This window comes from Panthera pardus, unplaced genomic scaffold, assembly GCF_024362965.1.
Source record: "Panthera pardus isolate Hobbes unplaced genomic scaffold, ASM2436296v1 HiC_scaffold_24, whole genome shotgun sequence".
In the NCBI taxonomy this organism is placed as follows: domain Eukaryota; kingdom Metazoa; phylum Chordata; class Mammalia; order Carnivora; family Felidae; genus Panthera; species Panthera pardus.
In genome coordinates this window covers 31390372-31411528 of record NW_026526810.1, presented here as the reverse complement: position 1 = coordinate 31411528, position 21157 = coordinate 31390372, and the positions used below count along the sequence as shown (strand labels likewise).

The 21157-nt window shown below is 42.2% G+C and overlaps 2 protein-coding genes, 4 non-coding genes and 1 pseudogene across 10 annotated transcripts in view; 1 reads left to right on the top strand and 6 right to left on the bottom strand.

The window, feature by feature from the left end:
- Positions 1-1678: 1678 nt before the first annotated feature.
- RPL4 (ribosomal protein L4) lies at positions 1679-6434 on the bottom strand. The gene is made up of 10 exons (XM_019441713.2): positions 6325-6434; positions 4809-4980; positions 4516-4622; positions 4056-4194; positions 3493-3617; positions 3072-3201; positions 2641-2797; positions 2304-2387; positions 2078-2198; positions 1679-1995 (listed from the first exon to the last, which is right to left on the bottom strand). Exons 1-10 carry the CDS (start codon positions 6325-6327, stop codon positions 1768-1770), a joined length of 1266 nt encoding a protein of 421 aa, XP_019297258.1. The 5' UTR covers positions 6328-6434; the 3' UTR covers positions 1679-1767.
- Positions 2944-3013, bottom strand: LOC128773193 (small nucleolar RNA SNORD18). The gene has a single exon (XR_008417468.1). It is a non-coding gene; the product is annotated as a small nucleolar RNA SNORD18 (small nucleolar RNA).
- Positions 3718-3789, bottom strand: LOC128773192 (small nucleolar RNA SNORD18). The gene has a single exon (XR_008417467.1). It is a non-coding gene; the product is annotated as a small nucleolar RNA SNORD18 (small nucleolar RNA).
- Positions 4260-4358, bottom strand: LOC128773271 (small nucleolar RNA SNORD16). Its single transcript, XR_008417547.1, has one exon. It is a non-coding gene; the product is annotated as a small nucleolar RNA SNORD16 (small nucleolar RNA).
- Positions 4696-4766, bottom strand: LOC128773194 (small nucleolar RNA SNORD18). The gene has a single exon (XR_008417469.1). It is a non-coding gene; the product is annotated as a small nucleolar RNA SNORD18 (small nucleolar RNA).
- Positions 6435-6673: 239 nt separating the features above from the next.
- ZWILCH (zwilch kinetochore protein) overlaps positions 6674-21157 on the top strand; it is a 39012-nt gene continuing 24528 nt past the window's right edge. The window contains exons 1-5 of one of the 5 annotated variants that reach the window (XM_019441703.2): positions 6674-6947; positions 9724-9775; positions 13598-13693; positions 17432-17550; positions 20411-20566. In XM_019441703.2, the coding sequence (XP_019297248.2) occupies positions 6895-6947; positions 9724-9775; positions 13598-13693; positions 17432-17550; positions 20411-20566 (476 nt within the window). In that variant the 5' untranslated portion in view covers positions 6674-6894. Of the gene's footprint in view, positions 6948-9723; positions 9776-13596; positions 13694-16580; positions 16795-17431; positions 17551-20410; positions 20567-21157 lie in introns of those variants that run through there. The other 4 variants (XM_053888930.1, XM_019441706.2, XM_053888931.1 and 1 more) reach the window with 4 other exon arrangements.
- LOC109262817 (peptidyl-prolyl cis-trans isomerase A-like) lies at positions 10082-10981 on the bottom strand (annotated as a pseudogene).

The following is a 21157-nucleotide window of genomic DNA, read 5'->3' as shown; positions in this document are numbered from 1 at the left end:
CCTGCATCGCACTTTCAATGTGCTGCAGCAAGTGGCTATTTTAGCGCCACAAGACCTGCAGACGCATTTGAGGGCAGAGACCAAAACCACAGTATCTAGCACACAGGTGCACAAGCCCTGTTATTTTTGCAGGCAAGGATTCCTCCTCATGTGAAAGTGGTTCCTAGGAGGGTGTGCAAATTGGAACAGGAAGATAGAGCAGGGCTATCATTCTGTTGGGACGTGGTGCCTTTGTATGCTAAGGGCTAGATTGCCCTGAATCTGCCAAGTGGAAGATCCATCACCTTGATGTGGATTTTTAAGTAGGTTGCCAATGGAAACAAACCTGTTGCAAACAAGATCCCGACAGGAGACAAAAATAGGACAATTTAACTCTTAAGGTGGGAAGTCATGCTGGGACAGAACAGGGTAGGAAAACAACCAACGTTCTTTGGCGCAGACTTCTCTGCGGTTTTTTTTTTTTTTTTTTTTTTTTTTTTTAGAGCAGAGCATGTGAGCAGGAAAGGGGCAGAGTTAAAACGCTAAGCAGGGTGCAAGCTTGGCGTGGAACACAACACAGGGCTTCATTCCGCGACCCTGGGATCATGACCGCAGCTTGAAACAAGCCAGATGCTCTGGGTTTAAGGATGGGACTTTGGGGGCGCCTGGGTGGCTCAGTCGGTTGAGCGCCGACTTCGGCTCAGGTCACGATCTTGCGGTCGGTGAGTTCCAGCCCCGCATCGGGCCCCTGTGCTGACAGCTCAGAGCCCGGAGCCTGTTTCGGATTCTTTGTCTCCCTCTCTCTGACCCTCCCCCATTCATGCTCTGTCTCTGTCTCAAAAATAAACGTTAAAAAAATAAAAATAAAAAAAAAAGGATGGGACTTTGGCTCTGGCCATGAACTCATGCTTCAGGAGTTGGGAGCACCACACAAGGTTCTGCATTGACAGTGCAGAACCTGCGTGTTTGTTTTTTTTTACTTATTTTTGATAGAGACCGAGCACAAGTGCGGAGGGGCAGAGACACAGAATCCGAAGCAGGCTCCAGGTTCTGAGCTGTCAGCAGAGCCCGATGTAGGGCGCGAACCCACAAACCGCAAAACCATAACCTGAGTGCAAGTCAGACGCTTAACCAGCTGAGCCACCCAGGCGCCCCTCTATTAAAGTCAGTTTCAACTAAGCCACCCAGGTGCTCCTCTGTTCATCCCTTAGTAAAACTGCAAGTATCAAGTAGTTCTGAGAAACGCTTTGGACACCTTCATAACATACGTCAATTTATTGGGGGTAGCATCTCCTGCAATAACTATACTCTAACGCAGCAGGTTCTAACAGTAACCTCTGGAAGAACCATCAATTTCTTAACGCAGTACCCCTAAATGTATATATATTCTGCCCTCTTGTGGTACTGTAAAAGCCAAACCTTTATGGAATTTTACCTATTTTTGAAGGTGTAGTGTTTTTTTTGAGGAAGGATTGCTAAATCCTAATAGCTTCATATCTGAGACCAGTCTTTTAGCTATCTGCTTGTTATCTACAAACTGGATTTATGCAGCGTTGTTTCCATTCACCTGCATGGATTTACAATGCAAAGCCCAGTTTTATACCAGACCCCCCCCCCCCAAAAAAAATGGAAGCAAAAGACAGGAATTATGGGCAACAAAATAAAATTCTAACCAAGATTCACAAACACATCCAACAAGTCAGGTTTCTCACGGTCTTTGATTAGGCCTTTATTCATAATTAGCTGTCCAAAATGATTTAACTTTTATGGAATAAACAAATCTAAGTTTTATGCAGGTTTCTTTTCTTCCGTGGTGGGTTTCTTCTCTGCAGGCTTCTTCTCAGCTACTGGTTTCTTAGTCGCTGCAGGCTTTTTTCCTGCCAAGGGTTTTTTCTGCTTCTTAACACCGACAGCCTTCTTTCCTTTCTTCCCTACCACAGGCTTCTTGCCTGGAACACCCTTCTCCTCGGATTTGGCTTCTAAGGCTGCTGCGGCCTTATCCATCCGGAGTTTGTGCTGCAACAAATTAAGAAGAAAACCTAAGAACCAAACCTTTCTAAAAACTTAACATATCAGCAAAAACCAAATTATCACTTACATTCTTGGCCTGGCGAAGAATGGTGTTCCGGCGCATTGTCTTTGCATACGGGTTCAGCTTCAACATGATTCTCAGGTTTTTCAGTGGATTCTTCTTGAGGACTCTGCGATGAATCTTCTTGCTGTAGAATAGACGTTACAATATTAAGAACTTCATTCACATTATTCATGTTTCTCAAATAACGAATGGTAAGAGACTGGAATGAGACGAAGTATCACAAGTTTACCGTGGTGCTCGGAGGGCTCTCTGGATCTCAGGGCTCTTCAAGATTCTGCTAAGGTCTGTATTAAGCATCTTATGCATGGGAAGGCTGAGAAAAAAAAAATGCTGACAATAAGATGCTCAATTCCCAATTCTCACTGACAATCGAAGCTCTCCTGAGTTAATTTCAACTACACTATCAACTTCTCAGAGTATCTCACCATTTTGGCATATCCTATCTGTACATGAGGGCGCATGGCAAAACCACATTCATTATTCACAAAACATGCAAACCAATAGCAAATATAAGTATGCGCAGCATCAACACCTGTGTTTGATACATGAAGGCCAACAATACTCACTTGTAGTTACTCTTGAGGGAGGCAGCCTTACGCCAAGTGCCATACAGATCATCCAACTTGCGGAAAGCACTTTCAGTCCAGATGCAGAAACGTCCCACGTGCCCACCAGGAGCAAGTTTCAAAATGTTCAGTTTGCTTACATTAAGCAAAGTAATTCCTTTTAAAGGAAAAAGAAAATTAGGGAGCCTGTATCTCAACACAAAAACACAAATCTCCTGTACTACTTTTGTGCTATGTAAGGTACCTGAGATCTATGTTACTAATGAGGCAGTTCCAACTTTCACTGGTGTACTCATTCAGCCGAGAATCAGAAGTTCCACCAAATCATGTGTTTCAGAAACACGGACCATACAGTGGAATCTCATCATAGTAAAAGCTGAGTAAACTTGCATAGTATGGACAAGCAAAACATGCATAAGCAGTACAATTACCGGGGATGTTTCTGAAGGCCTTGATGATACCATTGTCCTCATTATAGATGATGCAGGGTCCCCTGCGCTGGATACGACGACGGTTTCTCATTTTGCCCTTGCCAGCTCTCATTCGTTGAGAGGCATAGACCTAAAAAGCGAGAACATTTATTACTCTCATTAAAATATGATCTTAGTAATTCATCTTCAAACGTGATTTCAAGTAATTAGTCTCCACTGTAAAGAAAGGAGCCACGATGAATTGCCCAACATTCACACGCAACCATAAATGCCAGGCAAGATTCAAACCTAAGTTTTATAAGGTTTTAGAGTCCTCATTCTCATAGCCCCTCAAGTTACACTGTCCTCCAGTCATCTTTTGAAATTTAAAATCTGATGAAGTTAAGGACCACCAAACGGGAAATTTGTTCATTAAACCTACCTTTTTGATATCATTCCAGGCTTTAAGTTTCTTAAGAAGCAAAACAGCCTCCTTGGTCTTCTTGTAGCCTTCAACTTTATCTTCAACCACCAAAGGAAGTTCCGGAACTTCCTCAATACGATGACCTGACAGAGCCAATTAACAAAAGCCTAGTTACCCCGAACCTTTTGAAAAATTGAGAAACATTTCATATAATCCACAAAAGCAAAATGGAACACAATGTGCCAAGTCAGAATATCCACAAATATCATGTGTTTCAGAAACACGGACCAATTAAGTGGAATCTCATCATTTTGACAGTTACATAGTAGGGAACGTGATGAACTGAGTGGAAAAGTTTGCCAATATATGAAATCCCTGTATTTCTATTAGTTTCTCAGTTACGTAGTCTTCACAGATGACTTACTATCGACCTAAGTGGTCAGAACTATTATTTAGAAGAGAGAAATCTAGTCAGGCTCTCTGGGATGAACAGAATTGACACAGATCATTAGCATGATTGAAATGGTTGGGGGGGGGGGGAGGGTACTTTGTACCAGTCCTGTAAAACAAAATCTACAAACCTTTAGACATGACCAGTGCTGGTAAGGCTGAGGCAGCCAGGGCAGAGCAGATGGCATATCGCTTCTGTGTTGTGTTCACTCTGCGGTGCCAACGGCGCCAGGTTTTGGTTGGTGCGAACATGCGGCCCCCACGACACATCTGTTTTCCCAGTTAAGAATCTCATTTCTCAAAATTTTGGCAATTAAAAAAAAAAGATCATGTCTTGCTCAGTAAGAATTTTCGTCACCCTTCTGAACCAGCTTACTGACAGCAGGCAACTGTCGCCGAGAACAGAGTAAGACGCAAATTACGACATCATTGCAAGCAAAATTTCCTAATGCCAAGCCCCTGTCTGCCTAGAACAACATTTAACCTGGACACTATCAGTATGTTTGAAATATTTTCAACTATGTACAAGCCAGGTTCAATTTGATAAATTCCCGAAGAGCTGACCCATCTACATAGTGGAACAAAGGATACATTTCCAAAAGCACCCTGGCCAGAACGGTGAGTTCCACCACCTCGAACTCTGGGAATTCGAGCCACGGCTCTGCCAGTACCCCAAGACTCAGCACTGGTTTGATGACCTGAAATTAGGAAGAAATACAAGTTTTAGCTACCCAATCATACTAATATAGGACTATTATGCATGGTAACAACAGCATCAGAACATCCAGGAAAATCATGTGCTTCAGAAACACGGACCAATGGAGTGTTATTTCATCACTGCTGTTAAGCAGGTCTTAAAACATCAATCCTCGAAAAATCCATACCTGCTAATTCACTGACAGCATATGGCTGTCTATTGTTTTTGCGCAAGTTGGTGTGAACAAAGTTCACGATATCTGGTCGAATGGGAGCCTTGAATACAGCAGGCAGGGTAACATTTTTGCCAGATGACTCCCCCTTTTCGGAGTACACGGATATCAATGGACGAGCACACGCCTGGGAAAAAGGAAAAGACACTCATATTGACAAAGCCAAAGGCACTATGGTCACGCATCAACAATACCATTAAAACCTCAATTACAGGAGACTGGAGTTTGGGGAGGTAGACAACACTCAGAGCTGAAACAGAGGCTATTACCAACACATTACGTTTATTAATTTCAAAACATTCTTACACTGTAACATTTAGAATCTCAAGTTCAAGCACAAAATTATTCATTAACTTTTCAAACCAGGCCTTACACGGCAAAAACGATTCAAGGCATACTGTGAGATTCGAAAATGCTATTTAATACTACCATCTAGATAAACTCTTCAACCCCAAATGTCAGCGTAACTTGTCTCCTACAGTTGTCCTTCCAATTTCTGCCCTTGGCCCCCTTCATCTCAAACACGTATCACACAACTTACCAGTACAAGCCATGTTTCTTTTTGCTCAACCTTCTCCAAAGGCTTACACCTGAAAGCAAAACTAAATTTCTGAGGATAGCCTACAGAATCTGTTGGATTTCATCTCCCACACTTTTCCAGATGCTACTGTCTGTACCTACACCCAGGGGCATACCCCTTCTCCCTCAGAGGTAAGTCTTCATCTTAAAAACAATCTGCATGCTTCCTCACCCTCCTTCAGATCACCTTCTCTGAAATTTCTCTTATTACTTTAAAGCCCAACTACTGCCTCGTCTTCCATTCCCCATGTCCACAACACTACCATCGAACATTCTAGTGCTATTTTGTCCAAATTATCATCCAAGCATCACAAGTATAGGGTCTTTTTTTTTTCCACTTAACTACACCTGGCTAAAAAATTCACAGATTTAGAGAACACCAAATAGAGCAACTTTTAAGTTAAGGAGATGACGAAGTTTTTGTAGAGGCACGTGCTAAGATGAACACCTAGGAGTATTCAGAAAAATGTGGATATGCGGGTCTTTAACAAAATCTGCCTCGGCAAAAATGAAAATGTTCCTTCCTGAACAACACCTGAAAATACAAAGCCCAAAACTGAGTATGGCCCCGATTCAGTCTTAGGCCCCAAGAGCTTCCCTATTTTCGGTAGAACTCACGCATTCTACGATGCAAGGAAACTAGAATCCCAAAGATTCCTCCGCACCTGAGAGCGACCGTGTCGCCCATTGCTGGGACGCCCACGTTGCCTCTAAAATGGCTGCCGTAAATTAGCCGCACTACCCAGCTCCAACCCCCAAACAGATAATGCCTCTGATCTCATCCCCTTTATCCTCGCTTTCTCCCCTACAGCTCTTGGGTCCTAAACCCCTAATACATTTCTGCCGGTACCCGAGCGCAAGAAAGAGTTCGCCAGAAAGGACCTCCACTCACCATCGCGGGGAGAGGAGAGGGCCACGCTCCTCTCAACCCGGTGGCTCCTATAGGAAAAGGAAGTGCCTAGCACTTCCGCTCTATTTGTAGCGTTCAACTCGTCCGCCAACCTTCCCCGCCTCGGAACCAATCCAGAAACATAAAATATCTCTCTACCACTCTATAAAAATAACAAATAGCGTATTATTTTTTCACATGCATCAAATTATGGTATCTACCCACTTTCAAAGCCAACAATATCGCTTAGAAATAAGGGACTCCTTTCCGCGGAATAATCCATAAAGAGGCGTGGCAACTCTCGCGAGACGAAGTGTCTTTTTTTTTTTTTCCCCCCCCCTCTCAGCCGCTGCAACTTATTTTAACTTTTTCTTACAGGAATGGAAGATTGTTGGTAGAGGAAAAACTGCGGTGTGCTCTAAAACAAAAGATTAATTTGGTGGACAAACGGGGCCTGTCGGGAGTGGGTGGGGTGTAAAAGTAGTCCCGGCGATGGGGTCATGACCCAGGACGTCAGCGTCCGGCGCGCAGTTCAGTTTGGCGGTTTCGGATCAGCAGTCGAATTGGGGCGTGATGTGGTCCCGAATGAACCGAGCCGCTGAGGAGTTTTACTCTCGTCTCCTGCAGTGAGTTGTAGCCTTTGCTGTTGCCTTGGGTGCGAGGACAGCACTTGTCCCTGGGCGTCATTTTCGACTCCTCCCCAATTCTCTTGCCCCTGCTTTAGGATAAGCGCTCTGTCGCTTCTCAGTGGCGCCTACGTTACAGACTAAGGCAGCTTTCCTGGGATCTTGGAGTTGGGGAATGGCCGGTTGGTTATCTGCTCGAGTGTGGGGTTGACCCTGTGGGGGCTTGCTTGTAGTCTCGTATAGGCGAAAACAAGTGTACGTTATCAATGGAGGTGGAAGGTGACAAGTTTTTCAAGAGGCCCTTTATTCGTTCTAATGCACAGAACTTAGGATATGTTAGAGGCACTTCTCAGAATACGGAAAACTAGATGTTGGCATCCTTCATCGGTTTAAAGCCTTTCTGGTGTGAAATGTATTTGTTCCGGTTCGTTACACGAGCTACAGTTATAATAACGTAATAGTGTGTTTTTGTTACATACCGTTATTTCACTGTGCTCTGAGACTTTATTATAGTGAATTGCTAGTACAAAAGGAGAGTCCATCTAGTTCTGCATCCAACTTTAAAGTCGAATCCGTAGTTCTCAAACTTGAACTTGCTTCAGAATCACCTGGAGATTTGTCAAAACACAGATGGCTGGGCCCCACCTCCAGGGTTTCTGATTTAGTAAATCTGGGTGGCGCCAAAGAATTTTCCTTTCTATCAAATCCCGGGTGAAACATGCTGCTGGCCTGACACCACAACTTTGAGGACCACTGATGTAATCTAACCTCCTATTTTCTAAATGCCATACTTTTTCATTATTCTGTAAAAAAAAAAAAAAATTTGGCTTTTTAAAAAAAAGTTTATTTATGTATTTATTTATTTTGAGAGTGAGAGAGAGCGAGTGAAGGGCAGAGAGAGGAGGAGAGAGAATCCCAAGCAGGCTCTGCACCATCAGCACAGAGCCTGATGCTGGGCTGTATCTCACAAACCTTGAGATACGAACTTGACATGACTTGAGCTGAAACCAAGAGTTGGACACTCAACCAACTGAGCCACCCAGGCGCTCCTCATTATTTATCTTTATCGCTTTTCTTCTTGCAAAAGTAGTAATGCTTGCCAATTTTTTGAACATTATAGAAAGAGCTCTAGGCTTTTTTTTTTTTTAACTAATAATGGCTTCCAGTATGACGCGCTATAGATCTAGCTCATTGTTTTTCACTGCTGTATAATATTTCATTCTGTGCCTGTGTAATGCTTATTTAACTGGTCCCCCATTGATACTGTTTTATTTAGACCCTTTATAGTTCCCAATTATTTCATGGATGTTAGTCTTTTTTTCTACTTGTAAGCACAATATGCCTCTGTATCCAGTTGCCTACTGGAAATTTCCATGAGAACCTCAAACTCCATATTTGCAAAACTGAATTCATCTTTTCCCCAGAACCTGACTTTTTTGCTCCTGAATTCTTGAATTCTTGAATTAATTAATTCTTGAATTAAGCCTATGAATTAAGAGCTCCTCAGATCCAAGATCGTCACTTCTCTTTTCCACCACCCTCCACCCCCATCCTGTCTAGTCAGTCACTTGGAGCACTTTGCCCTCTGTCTCTATTGCTTCTGTTCAGGCCATCGTCACTTCTTATTCGCAGCTGTTTTCCTGGCCTCCAAGTTTATACCCTCCATGTCATGGTCAGAAAGGTGTTTCCCATTTAAAATCTTGTAGTGAGTTCCTCTTGGCTTTCAGGATAAAGTTCTAGTGTTAGCAAAATGTCTTCCATTGTGCTACCACAGCACCCTGCATTCACCTCTGTCGGAGCACCCAGCACCCTGTGTTGTAACTGTTGGTTTACTCTTTAGACTTCAGTCAAGAGTATGAACCAGGGACTATGTTTTTTGTTTTTATATCCTGGACGTCTAAGAAGAGTTCTTGCCAAGATATACATGATTGTTGAATAATCAAATAACATCTCTCAGTGATACATAAAAGACAAAATATCTTTAAGAATAAATCAAAATCTCGTCCAAAATGGCAAAAGCCAATCATTCACAGGGCTGGTTCTCCTGTTTTTATTTCAGTAAGAGTAGATCAAATAATAAATGGTATCCTGAAACAATTCCGATGGGTTCTTTTAGGACTCCAAAGATTTATTCTCTTTCAGGGTATAGATCAGACTGATAGACGTTTTGGTATATTTAATGGTTTATAGTTAACATGCTTCGGGATGACTATTTTAAAACTTTCTTGAATGAAACCATAATTATTAAATGATATCTGAGAGTTCTGTGTTTACATTTTTATAGGGAATTGTTTAACATGAAATTTACTAAGTTTTTAGTGACAGCTCATAAAGAGAGGGAGAATAGATGTTTCTGTTTTAGCCATAGAAATCTAGGGCTGGGAACCTTAAGTAACTTTTCTGTGGTTACCCACTGATTCAGAGGCAGATCAGAATCCAGTGATTTTTTTTACTTCTTAAGTCAGGCTGTAAATTACATTTTAATAGTAACTGAGTATGTGTTTCAGAAGATAGGAGAGTAGAGCTGGGTAACCTGATCCTGCTGCCTCTGAGAAGGAGTTGTGAATAGTAGTCTATTAATCTCTACCACATTTCCTTTTTCTGTTCCTAACTTATACTCTTTTTCTGCTTTTTTCCCTCTTCCCAATCATGCATTAAGGCTGGTTTGTGTTTACTCTTCTCACTGGTGTCATGCAGAGATAAAGTGATGACAACTTCTGAATTTAAATGTCAGAATACTGTAGCTCTATTTTTTACATGTGGTTCTGCATTTCAGGGAGTTTGATGAAGAAAAGAAAGGAATCCATAAAGACCCATTTATCTATGAGGTATGAACAATTTATTTCGTCTTTAAACACAACTCATTAATCCTAACATTCTGTTTTCAAAAGTTGGGTTCATTGAAGGGAGGTTAGAGTAAATTCCACCCTCTTAGAGTACAGTTCTATGAGCTTTTACAAATGCATTCAGTCATATGGCCACTGACATAATCAATATCTAGAATATTTCTGTCACCTCCAAAAATCTCATGTCCCTTTGTCGTCATCCCTTTGTCTCTGGCCTTTTCCAGAGTGTCATATAAATAAGATCATACACTATGTAGTCTTTTTTATTTATTTATTTTTTTAGCGTTGTTTAGTTTTTATTTCATGATCATAAACTTTACTCTGCAATCCAGCTAGACTTGGAGGGGAGTAAGGAAAACGTGGAGCCCGTAGAACTGCAAGGAGAGCACAAAGATTATAGGAGATTTCGAGCAGATGGAGGTGAGGGGGTCCTCTCCCAAGCTACAAAAACAATGGTCTGGTAGTTAACATAAAACACAGGTGAGATTCATTAGATTCGTCCACGGTCAGCAGTGGTGGTCTTCTTGCTGGTCTTGCCATTCCTGGACCCAAAGCGCTCTGTGGCTTCCACAATATTCATTCCCTCCTTCGCTTTGCCAAAGACCATGTGCTTGCCATCCAGCTACTCCATCTTGCCAGTGCAGATGAAAAGTTGGAAACCATTTGTGTTGGTCCAACATTTGCCATGGACAAGATGCCAGGACCTGTGAGTTTCAGGATGAAATTCTCATCATCAATTTCTCCCCATAGATGGACTTGCCACTAGTGCCGTCATGGCATGTGAAGTCACCACCCTGGCACGTAAATCCTGGAATAATTCTGTGAAAGCAGGAACCTTTATAACCAAATCCTTTCTCCCCAGTGCTCAGAGCATGAAAGTTTTCTGCCATTTTTGAAACTTTGCAAACAGCTGGAAGGAGATGCGGTCCAAGGACTCGTTGTCCATGGTGATGTCGAAGAAAACGGTGGAGTTGACCGTGGGTGGGCAGTGTGGTCAGCCCCGGGGTGGCAGCCTCTGTAAGGCCTATACACTGTGTAGTCTTCTGGGTCTGGTTTCTGTCAGTGAGTGGATGCATTTGAGATTCATCTTTGTTTTGTGTGTATCAGTAGTTCATTCCTTTTTATTGTTAAATACCACCTCACTGAGTGTGTGACAGTTACCCACTTACCAGTTGATAGACACTTGGATTGTTTCCAGTTTTTGATAGTTATAAATAAAGCTGCTATAAATATTCATGGATTTATTAAGCATCTAACATATGCCAAGTGTTCCTTAGGTAAAGTCCCCATAAAGTTTGATCCATAAAATAATTAGCGAACTAAAATTAATTGTATGCTAAAAGACAAATAAGCTGGAGATAGTCCTATAAGATAAAGGTTATTTACTCATATATATGAAATACATAAAAAACTCATAAAAATCAACAAGAAAAATGACAATCATGACAGAAGAATAGGCAAAGAACAAAAATAAGTAATTCCAGAAAGAAAAATACAAATAGCGGTGTTTCTTACTGTTTGAATTTTCATTAACCAAACCCAGGAACTAAGTATATCCGGGTAAATGTATTAATCCCACCTATCTGAGTTCTTGCTTGATGTGTGTGGTAGTTTCCTAGGGCTGCTGTAACCACAAATTGGTTTGCTTAAAACAGAAATTTATTCTATCGCAGTTCTGGAGACTACGACTCTGAAGTGGAGGTGTCAGAAGGGCCATGCTCCTACTGAAGGCTCCAGGAAGGGATCCTTTCTTGGCTCCTTCTGGTTTCTGGTGGTTTCCAACAGTCCTTGGAGTTTCTTGGCTTCTAGACACATTACTCTAATTTCTGCCTCTGTTAATACATAGTATTCCTGTGTGTGTCTATGTGTCTAAATCTTTCACGCCTTACAAGTACATCAGTCATTGGATTTAGGGCCCCCTAATCCAAATTAATCCTCAACTTGATTACATTTGCAGAAACTTTTTTTTAAATGTTTATTTATTTTTGAGACACACAGACACACGCACGTGCGGCGTGAGTTGGGGAGGGACAGAAGAGAGGGAGACAGAATCCGAAGCAGGCTGCAGGCTCTGAGCTGTCAGCACAGAGCTCTACATGGGGCTGGAACCCATGAACTGCGAGATCATGACCTGAGCCAAAGTTGCATGCATAACCAACTGAGCTACCCAGGTGCCTCATTAAAGACCCTCTTTCTAAAGAAGGTCACATTCAGGGGCGCCTGGGTGGCGTAGTCGGTTAAGCGTCCGACTTCAGCCAGGTCACGATCTCGCGGTCCGTGAGTTCGAGCCCCGCGTCGGGCTCTGGGCTGATGGCTCAGAGCCTGGAGCCTGTTTCCGATTCTGTGTCTCCCTCTCTCTCTGCCCCTCCCCCGTTCATGCTCTGTCTCTCTCTGTCCCAAAAAAAAATTAAAAAAAAATTAAAAAAAAAAAAAAAAAAAAGAAGGTCACATTCAGAGGAACCAAGGGTTAGGACTTCCCCATGTCATTTGGGGTATATTCAATCCACAATGGGACTTGAAACTCAAGAACCTAGTAGATTAGAATAAACACATCATCCTTTGCTCTTTGAACTTGGTATCTAAATGCTTTCAGTATCCAAACTGAGAAATTAAACAGATTCAAATAATGAGACATATTTGTCATTAATAAGCATATGAAAGTTTTTGCTGTGAGATGATAAAAGTAAACAGTGAAAATACTCTGTTGTGGTAAGCGATTGGAATGCGAGTATGTGGGCATGGCATATTTGCAAGGCAATTTGAAAATATCGGTGTGATTCTGGTTACTTATCCTAAGAGAGGAATTCAAGGATGTTGATTATTAGCTGTTTATTATAGCACATAACTTAAAACTATCCAAATGTTGAAGAAAATGGAATTAGTTATATGATGGTAGAGCCAAAGAACGTTTAGTGGCACGACAAGAAGCTTATGATTTAGTCTGTTGTATTTTTTTAAGCAAAAGCCTATGTAGATATTTAAATACTGAATACATTTCTACTTAAGTAGATTAATTTATGTGTCTGCAAAAAGTTCTGGCAAGATATAGGCCAACCAGGCTAATTACAGTGATGATCATCTTAGCTAGTAGAATTATATGTGAGTTTTAAAAAATCTGTTAGCTTTTTTCAGATTTTTCTGCAATAAACATGTTTGCAATAGGAATGGAAAAATAAGCAGTTCCTATAAATTGATAAAAGTTCTAAACTCCAGGGGCGCCTGGGTGGCTCAGTCGGTTAAGCGGCCAACTTCAGCTCAGGTCATGATCTCGCGGTCCGTGAGTTCGAGCCCCGTGTTGGGCTCTGTACTGACAGCTCGGAGCCTGGAGCCTACTTGGGATTCTGTGTCTCCCTTTCTCTGACCCTCCCCTGTTCATGCTCTGTCTCTCCCTGTCTCAAAAATAAATAAAACGTTAAAAAAAAAAAAAGTTCTAAACTCCATAGTACAATCAGAAGAAAAGAGCATATTTAGTAAAGTACTAATTATATGGGACATGATTGTAAATATATTATGAGTGGAGGGAAAGAATGTCCATGTGATCCTAATCAAAAGAAGGCTCGACAAGGCAGGGTGCACTTTAGGTGAGACTTCAAGCATTTGTAGACGTGAACATAAGAGCTAGATTTATCTAAGCATGAAAAAACAACGTGGCAAAGAATAAATGAAATCTTATCTTTAGAACATTATGTTTTGTTCAAATTTTCTTTTTCAGTCACTTGTCTACAACTGGTCTTTATGTGTTTAAATTATTTGTACTAATATATGTGTGTATATATAACATTGCCTGACAACTTTTTTTAACAGACTGACGTTCATGGGCAGTTGATCGGCAAAGGCCAGCCAAACCCTTTGAAAAATATTCTAAATGAAAATGATATGATATTCATTGTAGAGAAATTGGTAAGTAGTGTTTGGGCTTTGTGCTTGTTTAATTCTTTTTTTTTAAATTTTATTTTTAATAAATTTGTTTAATAAATTAATTTTATTTTTAATAAGATTAAAAATTCGAGTGGGGCTCAAACTTACAACCCTGAGATCAAGAGTCACATGCTCCATCAACTGAGCCAGCCAGGAGCCCCTGTGCTTGTTGATAACTAACAGCCAAATTCAGTTTATTGGGAATAATCTCAGATGTGCCCATTTTTTTATCAGCATATTAGTGAAAGCAGATTCTAATTCTTTTAGAAATAGAATTTCTAAATTTCTCCTTTAGAAATACAATGAGAATTGCATAGGTAATTTAAAATTTTGTAGTAGCCTGATTTTTAAACAGTGAAATAGGGCCACCTAAGGGGCTTAGTTGCTTAAGTGTCTGACTTTGGCTCACGTCATGATCCCACAGTTTGTGGTTGGAGCCCCGCATCAGTGTGCTGCTAGCACAGAGACGACCTCAGAGCCTCTGTCCCCCTCTTGCTCTGCTCCTTCCCTGCTGGTTCTATCTCAAAATAAATAAACTAAAAAAAAGTGAAATTATCATATATTGTAAAATTGACCTTTTTTCTCTTTTGTCCACTTCTGTAAGTTTTAGCACATGTACAGATAGATTCTGGTAATTACCACCACAATCGGGGCACAAAATAGTTCCATCACCCTAAACAACTCTCGCACTAACCCTTTAAAATCCTACTTTTTTCTAACCTCTACCCCCTGGCAACTGCTGATCTCTTTTCCCTTGGTGTAGTTTTGTCTTCTGTCACGAATGGAGTCATACAGTTTGTAACATTTTGAGTTTGGCTTCTTTCACTCTGTATGTCTTTGAGATTAATCCAAGTTGTAAGTATATCAGTGGTTCATTTCTTGTAATTGCTGAGTATATTCCGTGGCTGTACCCCTGTTTATTTACCGAGTCACCTTTGAAGGACGTTTGGGCTGTTTTCAGTCCTCAGTGATCATGGATAGAGCTGCTATAATCATTTTTGTACAGCTTTTTGTGTGAGCATAAGTTTTTTTTGTTTTTTTGTTTTTTTGTTTTTTTTTTTAATTTTTTTTTCAACTTTTTTTTTTTTTTTTTTTTTTTTTTATTTTTGGGACAGAGAGAGACAGAGCATGAACGGGGGAGGGGCAGAGAGAGAGGGAGACACAGAATCGGAAACAGGCTCCAGGCTCCGAGCCATCAGCCCAGAGCCTGACGCGGGGCTCGAACTCACGGACCGCGAGATCGTGACCTGGCTGAAGTCGGCCGCTTAACCGACTGCGCCACCCAGGCGCCCCGAGCATAAGTTTTTTCTTGATGCTAAATACTGAAGTGTGGAATTGTCTGAAATTAAGTTTAATAATGCTTTTTATTTACTCCTGTATATTTAATAATATTTCAATGCCTAGTTAAGATAAAAATCTTTGAGATATTTTGAGTTTTTTTTTTTAATGTTTATTTATTTTTGAGAGAGTCGGAGCATGAGCAGGGGAGGGGCAGAGAGAGAGAGAGAGCACAAACAGGGGAGGGGTAGAGAGAGACGGAGACACAGAATCTGAAGCAGGCTTCATGCTCTGAGCTGTCAGCACAGAGCCCGACTTGGGGCTCGAACCCATGAACTGTGAGATTATGACCTGAGCTGAAGTTGGACACTTAACCGACTGAGCCACCCAGGCTTCCTGAGTTGTTTGTTTGTTTGTTTGTTTTTTCCATACTGCATCTTCAAAACCTGGTGTGTATTTTACACTTATATCTTCATTTGGTCTGGCCGTGTTGCCACTACTCAATAGCCACATGTGGCTAGTGGCTGTTGTACTGAACAGCACAGTGTATGTAGGTATTACTCACGAAGTTCTACTTTACTTTTTGTTTATTAAATGTAACAGAGAAAACTTCTTATCTTTTGCATCACTTTATAATTCCAACCTTAAACCTTTGTGTTTTAGTTACGGTAATTATTTTGGCAGAGCAGTTATAGTAATTTTTATTAAGTGGTGATAATGTTGTCATGCTACACAGTTGCTTTGGGGCCAGAACCCATTCCTTTGACTACATGGTTTTCTGAAGCGGATTGGAACAGACTCTAATGGGGGAAGGTGGAAGTACTTTTTTTTTTTTTTTTTAATTTTTTTTTAAGTTTAGTTTTTGAGAAAGAGTACTCACAAGCGGGGCAGGGGCAGAGAGAGAGGGAGAGAGGGAATCCCAAGCAGGCTCCACATTGTCAGTGCAGAGCCTGACGTGGGGCTCAAACCCACAAACCGTGAGATCATGACTTGAGCCGAAACCATGAGTCAGACACTTAACTGACTGAGCCACCCAGCTGCCCCAAAAAGTGGATGTACTTTTAGAAGGAACACCTCTGCTCTAGGACCCTCATGTTGTCTGGATGGGCATTATGGCAAATGAACAGGGAGCTTTTTATTTTAATACATACAAAAACTCCTTTTGAAGAGGGGGGTAACTTATTTGTCTGTTATATTAATAAAATGGTGTCATTACTGCTTATCTATGGTAGACAGATGTTTGGAAAATAATTATAGGTGGATTAAATGGTTGAGTTTAGATTTTTGCTCTGGGGAGAAGGGAAAATGTATATAGAGCAAAAGTGGAATAAACAAAGACGGTCAGATGAAGGTGAGTTACCTAGGAAAAGATAAGGATGAGCCAAGGGGGATGTGGAGATCTGGGTTAGGAGACTAGTGGGGATGCAGCTTGCAGTTGGGAGAAGGTTCCTGGAATTCATTGGGACCCTGGCATTTTTGGATGAGGAACAATTAAAAAGACTATTGTCTCTGCAAAGATCGGTAGTGCTTAAGGCACAAATTTTAAGTAGATGAGTATTAGAAAAAAAAATAATATTTTGGGTACCACCAGTTCTAGGAACTATTTAGAGAGCTGGGCCTGGAAGGGAAAGAGGTCTGCAGTCTGGCAAAAGAAGTTCAAAGTCGAGGAAATACTCAGATCTGATACCTGTTAAGTGGGCAGAGGATTTACTGCCCAAAGAGCTTCAGGGATAAGAACCTGAGTTTTGAAGTCAGACTGCCTAGATTCAAAGGTTGCCTTTGCCACTCACTGGCTGTTATTTTAGGTGAGTTATTTAGCCATTTGCTACCTCAGTTTTCCCATCTAAAAACAGGGTTGTTAATAAGTATCTATTTCAGGGTTTTTATGAAAAGTAAAAGAAAACTGAGAACAGTAGTTGGTATATTGTAATGCTCAGGAAATGTTAACTCTTGTGCTTATTGTTTTTATTGGCAAGGCTGAGCTGTTTACTTAAATGTGTAGATATTAGAAACATAGATTTATTTCAGAACCCTGTAACACAAATGAGAGCTGCTAATCCTAAGAGGAGCAGATTTGAGGAGTAAGGGCTGTGGACCTTTGAGTTTGGGGAGTGTGAAATTGAGAGTCTCCCATGGGTTTCCCCATGGGGTGCTTTGTCTTTCATTCATCTTTTTATATGTGTCCGAGCACTTCCTTTTCTAATGGCATCAGATGCTTCTGCTGTCAGTAGCAACTTACATCATCTTTTTATAGAGCAGTTGAAATGCTTGTAATGGCAAAATTTATTGCTACCAGACTGCTTTGTAGCTATGCTTCTTGGCATAATCCAATCATTTGTGCTTAAGGGTTTAGAAACCAGTACGTTGTGTTCTAGCATAGTAAAGAACTGACTGGTGAGTGTTCTTTTACCTGGCTAAATAATTAAAAAAATATTTCTAAAGCCTTTAGAGAAGGAAGAAACAAGTCATGTTGAAGAACTACAGTCTGAAGAAACTGCTATTTCTGATTTCTCTACTGGGGAGAATGTTGGACCACTTGCTTTACCAGTTGGGAGAGCAAGGTAAGTTTTTCTTAGTGTCAGCTGGGAGGAGGGCTGGAGGCTGGGATTTAAAGTGTTCTTACAAACATTGCAGAAAAAAAAAGTCTATATCTAATCCAGATCCCTCCTCCTCCCTCTCCTCCTCCCTCTCCGTCTCCCTCTCCGTCTCCCTCTCCGTCTCCCTCTCCGTCTCCCTCTCCGTCTCCCTCTCCGTCTCCCTCTCCGTCTCCCTCTCCGTCTCCCTCTCCGTCTCCCTCTCCGTCTCCGTCTCCGTCTCCGTCTCCCTCTCCGTCTCCCTCTCCGTCTCCCTCTCCGTCTCCCTCTCCCTCTCCGTCTCCCTCTCCGTCTCCCTCTCCGTCTCCCTCTCCGTCTCCCTCTCCGTCTCCGTCTCCGTCTCCCTCTCCGTCTCCCTCTCCGTCTCCGTCTCCGTCTCCGTCTCCCTCTCCGTCTCCGTCTCCCTCTCCGTCTCCGTCTCCCTCTCCGTCTCCCTCTCCGTCTCCGTCTCCCTCTCCGTCTCCCTCTCCGTCTCCGTCTCCCTCTCCGTCTCCGTCTCCCTCTCCGTCTCCGTCTCCGTCTCCGTCTCCGTCTCCGTCTCCGTCTCCCTCTCCGTCTCCCTCTCCGTCTCCCTCTCCCTCTCCCTCTCCCTCTCCCTCTCCCTCTCCCTCTCCCTCTCCCTCTCCCTCTCCCTCTCCCCCACCCTCTCCTTCTAGACGTGTATACCCAACTCTGCATGGATAGCTTTAGTTGAGTATCTCATAGGTATCCCAAGCGTGACCAAGAAGACTGTGTTGTCATCCACTTCTTCACTCCCATATACCGTTTATTGTTGTTGTTTCTCAATTTCTTTGTATTTGGTACCCCTACAGTCTTTTTTCCTTGCTGCTGCCAGAGTGATTTTTTTTTTAATTCTTTTTGATGTTTATTTTTTTTTGAGAGAGGCAGAGTGTGAGCGGGGCGGGGGGGGGGGGGGGGGTGGGCAGAGAAAGAGAGGGAGACACAGAATTTGAAACAGGCTCCAGGCTCTGAGCTGTCAGACATGGGTCCTGAACCCACGGACCGTGAGATCGTGACCTGAGCCGAAGCTGGACGCTTAATCGACTGAGCCACCCAGGCGCCCCCAGAGTGATCTCTATAAATCCCTGAAGGCCTGATCATGTTGTTTCCTAGCTTAAAAATCCTTCAGTGGTTCTCCTTGCCTCATGATGAGATCCAGATTTCTTATGAATAGAAGCCTTCATTGTCTAGTCCGGTGGCCCTCTTCCCGGCTGCCATATTCAGTGGGCATTTGGAAATATGCAGGGGCACTTTTTGGTTGTTACAGTGACTAAGGCGAGCAATTGGCCTGGGCAATGTTCAGTAAACGTCCTGCAGTGCATGGGGTTCTCCTGCACAAGGAGGAATCCTCCCCCCCAGATGCCAGTAGTACCCCTGCTACCCCTGTCTGCCTTGCCAGCCTCACTTTCTGCCTCCCCACTGTGCAGCTCTCCCTGGCTGGCCTCTCTCACCTCCAGAACCAAAGTGTTTGCCAGGAAGGAGTTCTGGAGGATAGAGTCATGTAAATAATAACATTAGACAGTAAGGACTATAACAATATTCACAAAGTGACTCTTTTTCATGGTGGTTTTTTGTTTTGCTATGTTAAAGCTTTTAACATTTTTATGTGGTTAAATCGATCAGTCCTTTATGGCTTCTGGATTTTAAGTCATATTTGGCCTTTTTTCTCTTCTCCCCCCTACAACTTAAACATTATTTATTTGTATTGTTTTTGTTTATCTGGTGTTTGTTTGGATTTATCCATATGCTTATCATTGCTCTGCTTTGCATTACAGACCTTCCTTTTGGAATTACTGTATTTGCTTTTTGAAGTACAGTCCCTTAGAAATTCCATTGTTGAACATCTGTTGGTAATAAATTAAGCTTTCATCTCTTTGAAAATTTTAAGCCATGTTTTTTGGTACCTTTTAATTTTGATACACTTTCAAATTTAGAGAAATGTTGAAAGAGTAGCGCAGGAGCTTCTCTATACCCTTAACTCCGATTCACCAGTTATTTACACTTTGCTGCATCCGCTTTGTCTTTCTCTCTCTTATTCCACCTCCTATTCTTCCCCCACTCTGCCACCTTTACAAGGTACTCACATCACCCACACACATTTTTAAAAACATTTATTTTGAGAGAGAGAGAGCATGTGCCTGCGTCAGCGGGGGAGGAGCAGAGAGAAGGGGAGAGAGAATCCCGCACTGTCAGCACAGAGCCAGACTTGGACTCGATCTCACGAAACTGTGAGCTCATGACCTGAGCCAGAATCAAAAGTCAGACGCTTGACTGACTGAGCCACCCAGGCACCCCTATCTATAGTGAAGTATTTAGAGGTAAAGGAACACTGTCTCCAACATACTGTCGATATTTCATTAAAAAATGTGTGTGGGGGCGCCTGGGTGGCTCAGTCAGTTAAGTGTCTGTCTCTTGATTTTGGCTCAGATCGTGATCTCATGAGTTGGTGAGATTGAGTCCCGAGTCAGGTTCTGTGGGATTCTCTCTCCCTCTCTCTGCCCCTCCCCTGCTTGTGCATGTGTTTCTTCTTTCTCTTTCTCTCTCTCTCAAAATAAACTTTTAAATAAATAAATACTTCACTAGGTATTTGCTAACAACAATTATATTCTCTTATGTAACCACAGAACAATGATCAAAATCTGGAAGTTTAACACTGTTAGGGTGCTGTTACCTAATTCACAGTCTATTCAATTTTCCTTAAGTGTTCAGTGACCAATGACCTCAAGCATCTTTTCATGTGCTGATTGACTCCTAAAGCCCCAGCTTTATTGAGGTGTAATTAACATAGCCTACCTATTTCGTCTATTTCTTTTGTTTAATCTTACAGCCTGCTTTCACTCCTACTGAACCTCTACCCTTACCAAATTGGATTCCCCATTGGTAGAAGTTATGATCCTGTCACATTCTTGTCACTTCCTGCTGTGTGCATCTTGATCTGCCTGGTGTGCCCTTCTCCCACTTTTTCACTGGGTGAATTGTTTATGTATTTTGCCACTTAATTTCCGGGTTTTTGTTTCTGGGATACTGGGGTATTGGAATTTATAATCAGAAACATATCTGGTCTTTGTCCACGGTTCCTGGCAAGGAGTCCCTAAAGCCCTTGTAATTTCTTAAGTGGGGAGAAAGAGAGGTGTCTTCTGTGATGTTAATGAGATGGCTTTTGGAAAGTCCCTAAGTAACTGGTTTGGGGGTTGCTAGGGGAACCAACCCAGTGATTTTGAGGGTTAGAACATTTAGCCCCACCCCTACCTTCAGGGAAGGGAGAAAGGCTGGAGGTTGAGTTCAGTCACCAGTGGCTGGTGATTGATTAGTTCATGTCTGTATGATGAAGGCTCCATAAAAACCCAAAAGGAGAGTGTGTGGTGAGCCTCTGGGTTGGTGAACAGGTAGAGATTTGGGGAGAGTGGCTCACTGAGAGAGGGCATGGGCTCTCCACACCTTTCCGCATACCTTGCCCTGTGCCTCTCCCATCTGTCTGCTCCTGAGCTCTATCCTTTTATAATAAACCAGTGATCTAGCAAGTAAAATGTTTTTCTGAGTTCTGTGAGCTGCTCTAGCAAATTAATCGAGCCCA

Excerpts from the sequence above, each read along its gene's own strand:
- RPL4 (XM_019441713.2), bottom strand. Across the intron at positions 2,798-3,071 it reads GGCCTTCAGAAACATCCCCG|GAATTACTTTGCTTAATGTA; the intron begins GTAATTGTACTG and ends TTCCTTTAAAAG. Across the intron at positions 1,996-2,077 it reads TTCTTCGCCAGGCCAAGAAT|CACAAACTCCGGATGGATAA; the intron begins GTAAGTGATAAT and ends AATTTGTTGCAG.